Source organism: Neolamprologus multifasciatus, chromosome 11, assembly GCF_963576455.1.
Source record: "Neolamprologus multifasciatus chromosome 11, fNeoMul1.2, whole genome shotgun sequence".
Taxonomy (NCBI): domain Eukaryota; kingdom Metazoa; phylum Chordata; class Actinopteri; order Cichliformes; family Cichlidae; genus Neolamprologus; species Neolamprologus multifasciatus.
In genome coordinates, this window is record NC_140449.1 from 7,133,676 (window position 1) to 7,147,536 (window position 13,861).

The 13,861-nt window shown below is 40.2% G+C and overlaps 1 protein-coding gene across 1 annotated transcript; it reads left to right on the top strand.

Annotated features, from left to right (window-relative positions):
- The first annotated feature begins 1,836 nt into the window (after positions 1-1,836).
- LOC146507715 (uncharacterized) lies at positions 1,837-10,605 on the top strand. Its single transcript, XM_085176642.1, has 2 exons — positions 1,837-2,024; positions 7,973-10,605. The coding sequence occupies exon 2, from the start codon at positions 8,129-8,131 to the stop codon at positions 10,061-10,063; it is 1,935 nt and encodes a 644-aa protein (XP_085032768.1). The 5' UTR covers positions 1,837-2,024; positions 7,973-8,128; the 3' UTR covers positions 10,064-10,605.
- The last annotated feature ends 3,256 nt before the right edge of the window (positions 10,606-13,861 follow it).

The window sequence follows — 13,861 nt, forward strand, 5'->3', positions numbered from 1 at the left end:
AAGATAAAGAGGACTCACCTGCATTGTCTTACAGGAATCTGTACAGACAATGCCTCCAATTAAGAAGAAGAAGAAGAAGAAGCGGAACTGGCTGTTTCACCTTTTCACTTAAATGGTCTCAACATTATGTCCTGGAAATCATAGTTATATACAACTAAATTGTCAGTGAACATTTGAACCCCAGTCGGTCGAGACAGATGGCCACCCCTTCTTGGGCGTGGTTCTGTCAGAGGTTTCTACCTATTAAAAGGTAGTTTTTCCTCCCCATTGTCGCCAAGTGCTTGCTCATAGGGGATTTTGGGGCTTCTTTAAAACCAACCGCTGAAAAGTTCACTGGCATCAAATTTAGGACTCTGCAAATATGTAAATGGACGATTCGTCATCAAGTGAGGAATCATCCAATTAAAACATATTTGCCAGTCATATTTAGTTGTATATAAATATGATTTCTGGAACATTAAGGCCAATCATAGACTAATTTGGACAATTGGGAACAAATAAATGAAAAAATAGGTAAAAAATAGATGTGTCATTGTTTCATATGGATTGCAAATACTGTTTGACGTCACCTTTTTTTTTGTTACGCTTGCAGTGCTTGTGGTCTTACATTCTTACGATTCTGTTCTTTTTATGAGAATGAAGCTAAAGATAAAGCCAAGAAACAAACAAATTTTCATAAGAAATCTTTTTTCTGCAATAAGGGAAATTAACACAGCAGTGTGTGTGTGTGTGTGTGTGTGTGTGTGTGTGTGTGTGTGTGTGTGTGTGTGTGTGTGTGTATTTCTAGTCCTTATACACAGTCAAAGCCAAACAAATCCGCCTCAATTGATGGTTAACAGACACAGGTCCAGTGGAACCCACTTCCACAAAGGGTCCACCTAATATGGCGGAACAGGAAGCATCAAACACATAGTAGTTATTTCAATAATTAAGCCATGAGCTATAAGTGTTCCCAAAATGTCCTTACCCTTGATTACAGACTGTGCTGATGTCCTGAAACAAATGGCAGTTGCATTAGATAACTACAGAGCACTTTATAAGCTGCTATTTTAATGAGCATTGGGGTTATTTGCATTCAGTGTTTCAGTGTTTCTGACGCAGGGGAAACAAATTCTGTTGGCGATACCTATCTTGGCACCTTCGTTGTGCAGGTGAAGCCACAGGCAAGATATGCTTCATCATATTTTCTAGTCTTTGGCTTGGAAGGAAGTTGGTTTGGAAGTCTAAGGAGCTTGGAAAGAAAAGCGTCTGGACTTCTTTGAGTTGCTTGAAGATGTTTCGCCTCTCATCCGAGAAGCTTCTTCAGTTCTAAGGGTCAATGGTGGAGAGTCCCAGAGGTTTGGAAGCATATTTGGCGATGTCTTATCTTTTGCTTTGCGTTTGTGTGGGAGTCTAAGCATTCTTTTTTTAATTCATACCATGCCCCCCTGCAATGGCTCTGCCACCTCATCCCTCAGGAGGGATATTAAATATGTCGGACAAAGATTGTTAAGCTTGGAAAAAGAGGACAGCCCCAGAGAAAGATTCATGGATGTAAGGAAGGAGGTCATGGAGAGGCTTGGTGTGAATGAAGAGGATGCTAGCGATATGGTGAGATGGAGATAGATGACGGAGTAGGCAGAAGAAGAAGTTTGATCTGGATTTACTAATATGGGAATGACTGGACAGCATCCCTTCTTCTTCTTCTTCTTTTTACAATTTTAACAGCAGCTTGCATCCAAAGATGTTGCACTACTGCCATCTCCTGGGTTTTACTGTTACCTCACTTCCAAATCCTTAGATCCTCTGAACAGCGGCCCTCTTGAGAAGCAGCTCATTACAAAAAATAAAACAGAAATGCTTGCTCTTTCGTCCAGACTCCAGATCAGCAGGTGGCGCTAATGCTCCGGTAAGCTGACTTTCAGCGCAGTAATGGGAAGAAGAAATCGCAGGAGGAGACACCTCGGCCTGCAGCACTCAGTAGCCCGACAGTGGTCTGAAGCAGAACCATGCAGGCGTGAATTGTTGCATTCTGTGATTTAATGGTAAGTCATGTCAAAGTTCACTGCTCGAGCGACAGTTTGAACACTAAGATTCCTTTATGGATATATATATCGAACTGCAGTGCGTTTATACCACTACTATGAAGCGGCTAGCAGCAGTACCTCCTAGCGTTAGCTGTGTGGCTACAATGGTAACCCTCAGCTTTAGATGAAGGTAAAACATGTGAGTGGCTTTCCTCCACGCTTGTTTTTAACGTTGTTTTTTTTTTCGCTCATCCTTTGTCAGCACATAATGTATTTTATTTTAGTATGGCTTTCACAAAGTATGCTAACGAGACGACAATCGGCGGCATACAGCTCCTTTGTAAACCGGTACTCTTAAGCTAAACCGTAAACAAATCTCTTTGTGTTTAATGGCGATGGATGATATTTTCCGAAGCTTGTTACAAAATAGCATTTGCTTGGTGTATTTCTTTCATAATCTGCAAAATTGATGTTTTGTTGTTGTTGTTGTTTTGCAGTGTTAATTATATTGCTTCTAAGGCTGTATGGCCAAAATGATAATCACGACTGTTTTGATTAATATTTAGCACGATTGTTCCTTTTTTAAGTGGATATAAATATTTTTGATTGTCAGGTAGATAACAGTGCTTTCACATCCACGTTGTGCGATATTGCCCGTACTGTGCAAGTTTTCACGTGAAAATGAAACTGATTCTCGGCTTTCACCTAAATGGTAAATGGCCTGTATTTATATAGCGCTTTTAATAGTCCCTAAGGACCCCAAAGCGCTTTACATATCCAGTCATCCACCCATTCACACACACATTCACACACTGGTGATGGCAAGCTACGTTGTAGCCACAGCCACCCTGGGGCGCACTGACAGAGGCGAGGCTGCCGGACACTGGCGCCACCGGGCCCTCTGACCACCACCAGTAGGCAACGGGTGAAGTGTCTTGCCCAAGGACACAACGACCGAGACTGTCTGAGCCGGGGCTCGAACCGGCAACCTTCCAATTACAAGGCGAACTCCCAACTCTTGAGCCACGATCGCCCCGCTACTATTACACTGTGCTCCATTCCTTTTTCTCAAAATATCATTGCAGACTATCAGGCACTAATTCATCTGACCTGAATGCATCTTTCAGAAGCAAAAAAGGAAAGCTAAAAATGAATAAATAAATATGCTATCATGGAATGAAATCATCTGAGAAGAATTCAAGGCAGACTATGCAGAAACTTTAGTGTTTTAAAGGAAAAAATAATTGCTTGAGGAGATAATGCCTTTTTTCCTAAAGCCTTTGTTAATCACCGTATTTATTAGACATGTAGCTTTAGCTGAAAGGATTACGACTGCATTGCTGATTTCAGTGGAAATGATTTCTAAGCATATCTGAGTTGTTGTTTCCAGTAGCAACCATTGTTTTGTTTTTCCTGGCGTTCTTGCATTCATATATCAGCATCCTGAGTGTTTTCAGCCTGTTAAATAGGTTAGTTCTCTTACTTTGCAGCACAAACACAACTTAGCAGCAGTGTTTACATATTATGATTTGGGGGTTTTTGTTAGTGTCACTGGCACTCAGCCTGAAGTATCTCAAAACAAGGGATGATAATATTCCTTGAGGGACAAGCTCTTTGCCACTATTGTGAATTTAATTTTTGTGTGTTTGTATTTATATCTGTAGGAACATGTTTCACAATCCACTGTTCATCTTATAGCTATGTTAGCTAATTATAGTAGGTTAAATCACTTACTGCTCTCTGTCTTTCCATGCCTCAACCGCATGTGTCTGAAGTGAAAGCAATTTAATGTCTATATATATGCTGCTCAGTCATTGACACAAAGTCAGTTTCACTTCAACTATCAGTCAGTTCAGTTAGGAAGCATAAACTATTGTGAATCCCTTTTATCTGCTTTGGTGTAAATGAAAGTGAAAATGGATGCACTGGACAGGCAGCAACAAGATAATCTGCAATAACAATGGTTTTGCAGTTGAGCAGTGTGTACATGTAACAGACTTGAAAGAACAGAGTCTGAAGTCACTTTCATTTGCATCAAAGCAGGTGAAATTGATTCACAATGGTTGATGCTTCCTACCTGGACAGATGTAACGGTGTAAAATTTACATTAAATATAGAAAGAATTGCATTCATAGGACTGTTGTTGTATGTAACCAATCTAGGTACATGTTACCCACCTGATAGCTGATAAAAACAAGGTAAAAGACTTCCTAAACTGGGTAGCACTACATTACTTTGAACCAGTGGAAAATACACATTAAACTTTGACAAAGACCTTGATGCCAAGATTGTGGTGTACTGCTTTGGATATATAATAGAGGCTGCACTGTCATCTGAGGTTACTTGTCTAACCAGCTCACTCAGGCTGCTTTGTTTTTGTCAGCATTGTCCTTCGTTGGAGATGTTTATTGATTATAATTTTACTGGTGGTGACAATCAAGTGTGCTTGTAAGGGAAGTAGGTTTTCATGAAAGCTGTTTGATTGTTTCTGATTCTAGACATAGTGGAGCAATTGAGTAAATAAAATACCTTTTTTGTGCTTTAGGTGTGCAAAAGATAAGCAAATGCCAAATGAAAGCCAACAATATAGAGAGATTTCCCTGCCATTTAAAACCTGGGCACAAGGGGTGGGTGATCTGATCCGTGGTCCAGTCTTCCTACTGTGTGATTGCCAATAATGAATGCCATTCCCAGCAAAGTAGAGAATGGGATTAATGCTCACCAATTAAAGTAGTATTATTTACCCTCAGTCCACAGCACGTGGTGTAATTGAGCTTGTTTGAGTGAGGTTTCGTTTTTATACACAAATGAATGATTTAGGTTTCATAATTAATATCCATTAGTGGGTAGCTATTAAATGAACAACTAAGACTGTATTACAGCTTAACATTATTTTGATTCTACTAATGTATATTTTTTTTTACATTTTTTTAATAAAGTGGCTCACCTGTCTCTTTACCCTTTCACTTTGCTCTCCCACACAGTCTTACACCAACAAATACACTTGATGAGAGGAGATTCTTACAATTACAAAATTAATTTCTAATCAAACTAACAGACAGAAAATGCCCAGCTTTTATTTATATATTTTTTCCCATTTGATAATGATGAACCAATTAAGCTGATCCACAATCGCCCATTTATTTCAAAGAAAGCAGGGATGCAGACTCTTCTATGTCTTTTAGTGTCAGTTGTATGCAAAGATTAGACAGGAAAATACACCAAGTAAATAAAATTGCAATGAAGAACATAATGCTAATATTAATGTAATGCCTTAATTGGGAATCAAGTAAAAAAAAAATCACCTTAATTGGCAATTGTTCCCTGAGATCATTATCTAATGGCACAAACGTATTGAGCACAGTGGTTATATATTTTCATGAAGTGTGCATGTCCATTTTTGTGTTCATAATGTAATCCATAAGCATCTATTGAAGATGCCAATACTTTGGGAAAAGGGTGAGCATACCTGTTTGCTGCTAAAGAATGTAATTGTTAATTATATACAGGGTGAACATGCATAAAAAGGTGCTCTTTACTTGATTTCTGGAATATCGTCGTGTTCATTTTTCCATTGCCTCTTGTTACCAGCTGAGCCTTCCCACTTAGACTGTTTCCAAGTTCTCCTCCCTGAGTGTGACCTAGATTCAGTGGGGCTTTTATTGTCGGTGGTGAGCTACAGTCTTTCTCTGGTGCAAGAGTGTGTGTGTGAAATGTTGACACAGACACTGTAAAGTCCACGCATGTGGGGTGACTGTCACTGTAATGTAGTCTTGGATGGTTCCAGACTGTGTTAAGTACAGTGTTTGCTTGTCCAGAAAGGGAACTGTTCTGATTGAGCAACAGTATGACAATATCTCTTTGCTTCTCCTTATAACTGCAGTGTTTCCACAAGGTAAGTGTTAGTTACCAGTAACCGGCTCGAGTAAAATAATGAGCCAAAAACCAGAGGTTTTCTTACCATGCTGAGAGCATGGATCTTTTAAAGTAAAAATAAAAAGTTGTTTTTTTACTTGTGAAAGTAAAAATTGAACAGTAGGAAGTAGCTATAGTTAGGGTTGAATTTAGTTATAAATATAAAGAAGTTCATTTTTACGTGTGAAACTTCGTGCTAGCTGCTGTGATGCTTGAGCAAAGTTACCCAAGTGGTTACTTTGAGAAAACGGAAACTAAATAAATAAAAGTGAACATCATAAGGGACTGGGCAGTTGTGTTTTTAGATGCTGTTTTTCAATTGGAGCATTTGCAATGACCGTCAGGACATTATGAAACTCCAATAATGTGAGCTACTTCTGGGAACATTTTCTCTTTATTCAGATACTTAACAGTATTAGCCACTTGGTGTACTTGTCCTTAGTTATTCCCATTTTGTTGTTGGGTAACATGAATCCAGGTGTTACACTAAATATTGAATTAGTAGCTTCTGTTATTTTTAATTTGGTAATGACAAAGGCATTTAATTTAAAAGTGCCTCTGCTGCATCAAGGGCAATGGCCAGTCTGCCGAGTAAGGTCTGCACTGGTGTCAAGATGGGTCTAGATTGATGAAATGATGTCTACTTGATCATCATGTAAGATACTGTTATTCAACAAGATGAGGGCTGGAACTTGGAATTCTAAAAGGGCAGCTGGAGAAACTCAGTGACAGGCTATAAGCGACAGGCTAAGGCTATAGGAGCCAGTTGAGGTGGTTTGGGCATCTGACAAGGGTGTCTCCTGGGCAAGGTGTTCTGGGCATGTCCCACCGGGACGAGGCCCCGGGGCAGACCCAGGACAAGCTGGAGAGATTATATCTCTCAGGTGGCCTGGGTACGCCTTGGTATTCCCCCGGACAAGCTGGAGGAGGTGACTGGGGAGAGGGAGGTCTGGGCTTCTCTGCTTAGGCTGCTGCCCCCGCGACCCTGGCCCGGATAAGCGAAAGAAGATGGATGGTCCTAACCAGACTTTCTTTCTTGTGTCTGTGCATACTGCAGCACCACCCATAGCAGACCTTTCCTCTGCTGACCCCCTCCAGTCGCTGGGAGTGTGGGATGTCTATTCCCTGCTGGTTGGTGCTAGGTTTAATCAGTTGAAAAGAGGGGGCTGCACCTAAAAGTCACGGGTGCCCATAGTTTGCATGGAAGAAACTGACTTGTCTCACCATTAATTCTCCAAAATGTAGTAAAACTTAAAAAAGTGAAATGCGAACCAAAAAAACGAAAATGTTTGCCTTAAAAACTAAAAGTTCCCCCTTTTTGAAATGCAGTTGCAGCAAAAGGGCATAACTTCTATGAAGACAAGCCGAGGCGGCCACACTCAGTATCCCTGCTTGTGGAAGCACTTTGAATTAGTTTGCAGAGGAGTTTGTGTCTTATATGAAGACAAAAATAATCACATAAGGTTTTCAGCACTGTACCCCTTTTTGTGACCAATTCCACACCTGCAATCACCAGCAACCACTAACAAGTTGTTGGAGAATACACATTGTTCTGTCAGGATAGGTGGTTGCGAGATGGTCACAGACCAGCCACTAGGCCTGTGTCACTGGGGACTTATTGACTATAGCCGAGCTCTGAAACATTTTCACAGTTATGCACAGTTAATTGGTAATTGTGCTCTGAACTGCAGATGCCCCAGATGATTGGTCATTTCTGTTACATGTCTTTGAAGTCTACCTGAAAGACGCATGCATAGTTGGTGCATTATAATGCAAGTCTCAGTGGTAGAGTTCACATGTTTGACCAAAAAAACTGTCACACACATGGATGCTTACTGTCTGACACAACTTACGTCATTTGGACCTTACCGGATCTATGGATACAGAATTTATAATAGGTTTTAGGCATGTTAAACCTCTATTGATCATCATTTTTGCCTAGTGTAGATCATGGGAAATGAATGCTGACTTGCACTACTTGTCATACAGTTTGAATTTTAAACAAACTTCGGAGTCAGTTGTTTCGTAATACTTTCCTTTCATCCCCCCAGGTCCTAATCCAGCATGGAAAAGCAGAGGAGTCAACATGCATCTTGTGAAACACATCTTTTTTGAATACCAGGGTTTTGAGCAAACCCACTGATGGCCACATGGAGACCAATTTTCTTGGTGCCTGGATAGTTTTACTTGTACATACCGGTTAAAAAATGATGCCATCTGTACATGGACAAAATCATTTCGTAATGGAAAAGCAGAAGTCTGGGAACAGTGCGTCTTCAGGCAATTCAGCCGCAGAAATTAACTTCATCTGCACTGAGTGCGGTGATGGATTCAGTCAGTACGCTAATGTATTGGCACATATGGCAGTTCATGGACCTTTGGAGTCATTTTCCTTTGATGGCTCATCCAATGGATTTGAAGTCCCCCGAGAATATGTGCTACAAGAAAATGGTACACTGACAGTTGTGAATGGTTTGACACAGTCACATTCTCCTTTGAAGCCAGTATCTCCTGGAGTTTTGCCATCACATTCACATTTCCCATCCTCTGTACGGCCAGTATCTCCAAACGTAAAATCGCAGCCTGCTCCTCACAAAGAGGTATTCAGGCCAAGGCCGTCTGATGTGAACTTGGACAAGTCTCGCCAGGGACATTACCGCTGTGAAATATGTAATAGATCATTTAATAGCTTGCAGAGTTTACATCGTCACCAGCAATATCGAAACACAGAACGAGGATACAAATGTACTTTGTGTTGCAAAATCTTTGAAGATAGGCAGGATCTCAAGAGACACCTCCATGACCACTTAAATGAGAGGTTTCACTGCTGTCGTCTTTGTGGTAAGCGATTCCTGAAAGCAGATGCCCTGAATGCTCACCAGAAAGAAAATCACCCTATTTCCAAAGGTACAGCTCTGGGTAAATCTGAGAATAAGCAGGAAAAAAAGCTTGAGAAAACATATCCTTGTAAGAAGTGCAAACTGAATTTTTTCTGGATGTCAGATTTCCAGACACATTCCCTCTACCATTGCAAGGGGAAAGAGCCTGATGCTTTATTTGCATCTGAAATCGAAATTGACATAAATTCTAAGGACCTACACAATGCGCAACTTGAAAACTGCCATAGTAATGGCACAGCGATTGAGATGCAGAATGGGGAGACTAAAATCTTTAGGCATTGTAGCGATGACTATGACTACTCTTTCAGAAAATATAGATGTGGTTTATGTGGGGATCATTTCCAGAAGTTAGCAGCTTTAAAGGAACATCATCTCACACATCAAACTCAGGAGGAAATTGATCAGATGAATCAAGAGTCCCAAAAACCTTTAAAGCAAAGGGTCCAACCTAAAGCCAGACGTAGAAGAGGGGGTAATCCAAATGGAAAGCTCCATCCGTGCAAGCACTGTCATCGTGTCTTTAATCATTCTAGTAGTTTGTCCCGGCACATGAGATATCATAAAGGTACAATGCACACATGTGTATTTTGTGGTAGGCATTTTCCTCAGCGCTGCGATTTGAGGAGACATGTAGTCATGTATCACAAAGCTGAATTGGATAAGAAGCCAGGTTTAAAACACTTGTACACAACTCCACCAAAAGGTCCTCCATACACTTCTCTTAGTAATAGTGAGAAAAACATAAGCCCTGCTAATGAAAACACCAAGAGCTCTTCTGACTATGAAGCTGTAGCTTCACCAGAGCAGAATCAAAATGATAAACAATCAGGAAAAGCAGGTAGAGTTAACTACAAGTGCCAGGAATGTGGAAAGAGATTTGGGCTGTTATGTGTGTACCAACGGCACTTGCGTTACCACAAAAAGGAACCCAACAAGTGTCCCCAGTGTCCAGCTCAATTTAGGAATTCCTCATCCCTTGAGCTTCATCTTCAGAATCACCCAAACACTGAGGAAGTGGACGATGCTGGACAAACATCTCATGGCACTGGTACTAATGTGGATGTTGTCTTGGAAAAGGGTAATGCAGAGGACATAGAGGATGACTATATGGACCATACTCAAAATGATAAAGGAAGTTCTTCAGAGGCTGTCTATGAGTGCACAGAGTGTACTGAGACATTCTCATGCTTGGAGACGTTCCTTCAGCATCAGACTTCTCATGGTTCAGAAAACAATGGGTAACTATCCTGTCAGACGCATTTTTCATTATTCCTGCCAACAATTAAGCTGTAGAGGGTTGAGTCTTTTTGACTTTAGAATGCATCTAATTGGATAACTCTAAATATGGACTGTAAAGTTTGTTTGTGGTGGTCATTTTATATAAGTACTTTTATACATTTTTCGTTGGCATGCCATGAAAAGTATGTTTGGTGAATTTCAGAGATTAAACTTGGAAATGAAGCACAAGTGGTATCAAATCCGTTCTTTATTAAAATCATTGTGAAAATGGGTTACAAATGCAGTGTTTGCGTGTGTATGGCTAGAATGCATATTTATTTCAATTTTTCTGTCTCAAACTATTGTTGCAGTTGAAAGTAAATATGTTGTTTATTCCATTGCATTTTTAATGGTTACCTATGCTGTCAGTGTAAGTCAAATTGCTGCATTCATCTTTTACTTGCAAAAATGTAACTTTTTTAAGTTATGCATACTTCTTTATTTTGAAAGGATTGCATTGTCATTTAGTAGGGTAATTGTGCCAATAAAGTTGTACCAAGAAACAACTTAAGATCCTGTTTTGCTCTTCAAAAATCTGTAGTTATGTTTTTCTTTTTTTCTTTTCTTTTTTTTTTTTGCATTAACATAAGATAAGAAACCACTTCTGTTGAGGAAATATCGACACTTGTCTTTCTTTGGTTGCATTCTTTGATAGTCAAAAAAGTTATTAGTTGACAGCAGGTCACAGTGCAGTGTTAAAACTAGGGATGTTCCTGGCTACTTTAAGTAGAAGAACATGAAAAATCAGGCAAACTAATCTTAAAGTTTTAACCAAGGAAAGATGTCATCCCCAACAAAACACTCAAACTGCCAAAACTGAGCATAATTAAAGTTAACCATTGGGCTGACAGTTGGTATGGCTTAAGAGCCATTTAAAGCTGTTAATCACATTGTTCACAACATTGCATAAATATTTTAACCAAGTACTCTGTCACAGATTTCTGTATAATATATTTAGCTACATCTCCAGTAAGTATGTTGTCCCATGGTTGGAGGTGCTCCAGTCCGGTAGTCTTTTTTTGGTTTTGCCCCAAGTGCTAGTTGAGGTGGCCCTCCAGAGCATTGTTCCACCAGCTATTATTGTTGAGCTGAGTCACTGTGACCATTAGAAGAAACACCTTTGGAAGAGGCAGCTGAATGATATGAAGGACCTCAACAGCAGTAGTCTGGTTGGTCTGTAGGTAGACAAGTGCAAGACTTAAAAATGAAGGGGCAAGGACTAGCTAAAAAAGCACAATAGACACAACAGTGAGTGCAGTGTTGAAGACTTAAAAGGCCCATTATGGTTATTGCACTGGTCATGTCGTACGCAAATGTTGATGCCACTATTTAGTCCACTGCTGAGAGCGCAGGTACTCAGTATTCTGAACCATAGGTATGGCCACTCAGACAAAACCTCTACATCAGTGCCAGTATAGGAGTAGAAGTTGTTGAAATCAGAAACAACAAAACTGCAGATTTTTCTATGTAAAGTCTCATCTTTTTAATCTCATGTAAGACCTGGGAAACTGAGCTTCTGCACCGATGGCGATAAAAACTGTGGTTTTTGTCAATCAATATACAGTCACTTGAGCCACGCGTCGTTATTCACCAACAGCAACACTAGGGCCCTAAGGCGATGTATCAAGCCTAGAGCAGGTGCTTGCTTGTGTTTTTAGGTGGGAAGGCAAGGTGTACTCTGCGTTTGTACCCCATGATCAATCAGCACAAACTTATATTCTAATGTCCAGGCCCATTGATGGCGGAACATTTAGCAAAAATCACCTGAACGGTGGTGCATACCATGGACAAGCCAATGGCACACTAAAATTTCAATCTGAGAATTCAATCTTCGCACACTACTTGCATGTCAAATTAAGAGCACCGTGATGTTTTTTTTCCACTTCCCCAAAATGCAATTCAAGTTGAAGGGCCACTGGTCTGACACAGGTCCTGTATGAATCACAGATGCACCAGTGGGAAACTAGTAATTGTTGATTCTTGCAGGAGCACTGTAGGTTGCAGTACTGTAGCTGGGTTTATAGCTGGTATAACTTCAAGTTATACAAATCTTTTAACTGTGTGAGAGGTGACGCACTCTTTGTTATTGCTATGGCAAGCCATCCATTGCCAATCTATCCACAATTCACTAGAATCTCTACTCTTACAGTATTGATCAGAAATAAGTGAAACTTGCACATATAGGGAAATGGGGGGTTTTATGGATCAGCGGCGGGAGCGCGTTGGCAGTCAGACTGTCTACATGCCTACCTATGGTACAGCCGATCTTTTGGCTACTCTTGCTTGTACTGTTGTTGGTCCATCAACCTACCACAGAGAAAAGGGGAGTTATATAAAAACTGTAGAGCTTCTCCATATAGGCAAATGTGTCAGCAAAAGACGGGTACAGTAGCAGCCTTGGTCACAAAGGTCTAGAGATTGGACAGAGACCCCGTGGAAATCTCTGGTCACAAGGGAAAGATGTCATCCCCAACCAGTTGCTAATTGGTTGTTGGAGGTTAGTGGCTGGCAACAGGTGAAAATGGTCACAAAATGGGTGTTGTACCAAAAAAAACACTTGTGAATGCTTTGTTCACAAGCAGATTGCCTGCAATTTCCAGTGATTTGTCAACACTCACTATTTACATTCCAAGTGGTAGTGACAATTGAAGAATTTAACTTTGCATCAAAGTTACAGTTTCACTGCCACTTGGCCAATTTCATGCTACGGACTGCCAGTAACTTCTAGCAAACACTTTGATCATAAAATTAATGAGTTACTATGTCATTGATATTCTGATTCTAAATGTATTCCTCTTCCATAGACAGTAACAGTAGTGAAGAGCACTTATCCTTAGTGGTTAGTTTCAGTTTGTGTTTGCTTTTTATTGCATTTACCACGTTTAACTTCTCAGGCAATAGTTTGCCTCCAAGACGCACCCTAAAGAGGTTTGAGCCTTCTTGTTCTTAAGTGCTAGGCCTCACTGGCTTACACAGCAATATAAATATTGCCAATCTCAAATAGTCCAATGCTTGTTGTGAATATTCATCTGTTTTCAAAGCCCTTGAAAAGTAGAAGCTACACATAGAAGGAAAAATAAGTATGATCCCCACTCTCTTTTGAAAAGCCATGGACATTAGTGTTAATAACTTCAGGGGTTAGACTGTCAGTCACTCAGATACTTATTATCTTAACAACACAGAGGAACATGCTCACCAATCTTTACAAAGCTTAATTCTCGGGAACAATTTGCAACCTTGATTCACATACTGGTAATGGATGCCCAGAGACGGGAAGTCCTCTGTGTGCTGTGATTGACCCTGGGTTGCTTTTAGAGTAATCATGTTGACTTTCTCATCGGGCCTTGGACAGAATGATCAAAATGGCTAATTTTGACAACAAACTGACAAACTGACGCTGGGTACTTTGTCACCTACCCACATTTAGATGAATTCTTCATCTAGTTAAAACTAAATTGTGAACACATCTTTTTCACGAGCATGACAGCACATCCGCAATTTACTACAAAATTAGACCAATACTCAACTACAAATGAAGGACATTCTGAATTTGAGCTCTGGACATGAAGCCTTGGAATAGAGTTGTAATCCTGTCACAAAGAATGTGTTAATGGAAGACATACCATTGTAGAGATGGATTATAAATGGTGATTAAGTTTACCAAAATTCCTTGTACATAAGACAAGACCAGTATGAGATCTCTAAAGAAAATTGTAAGTCATACAATGTCTTTTTGTCTGACTGTTTAGACTGGGAGGTGTA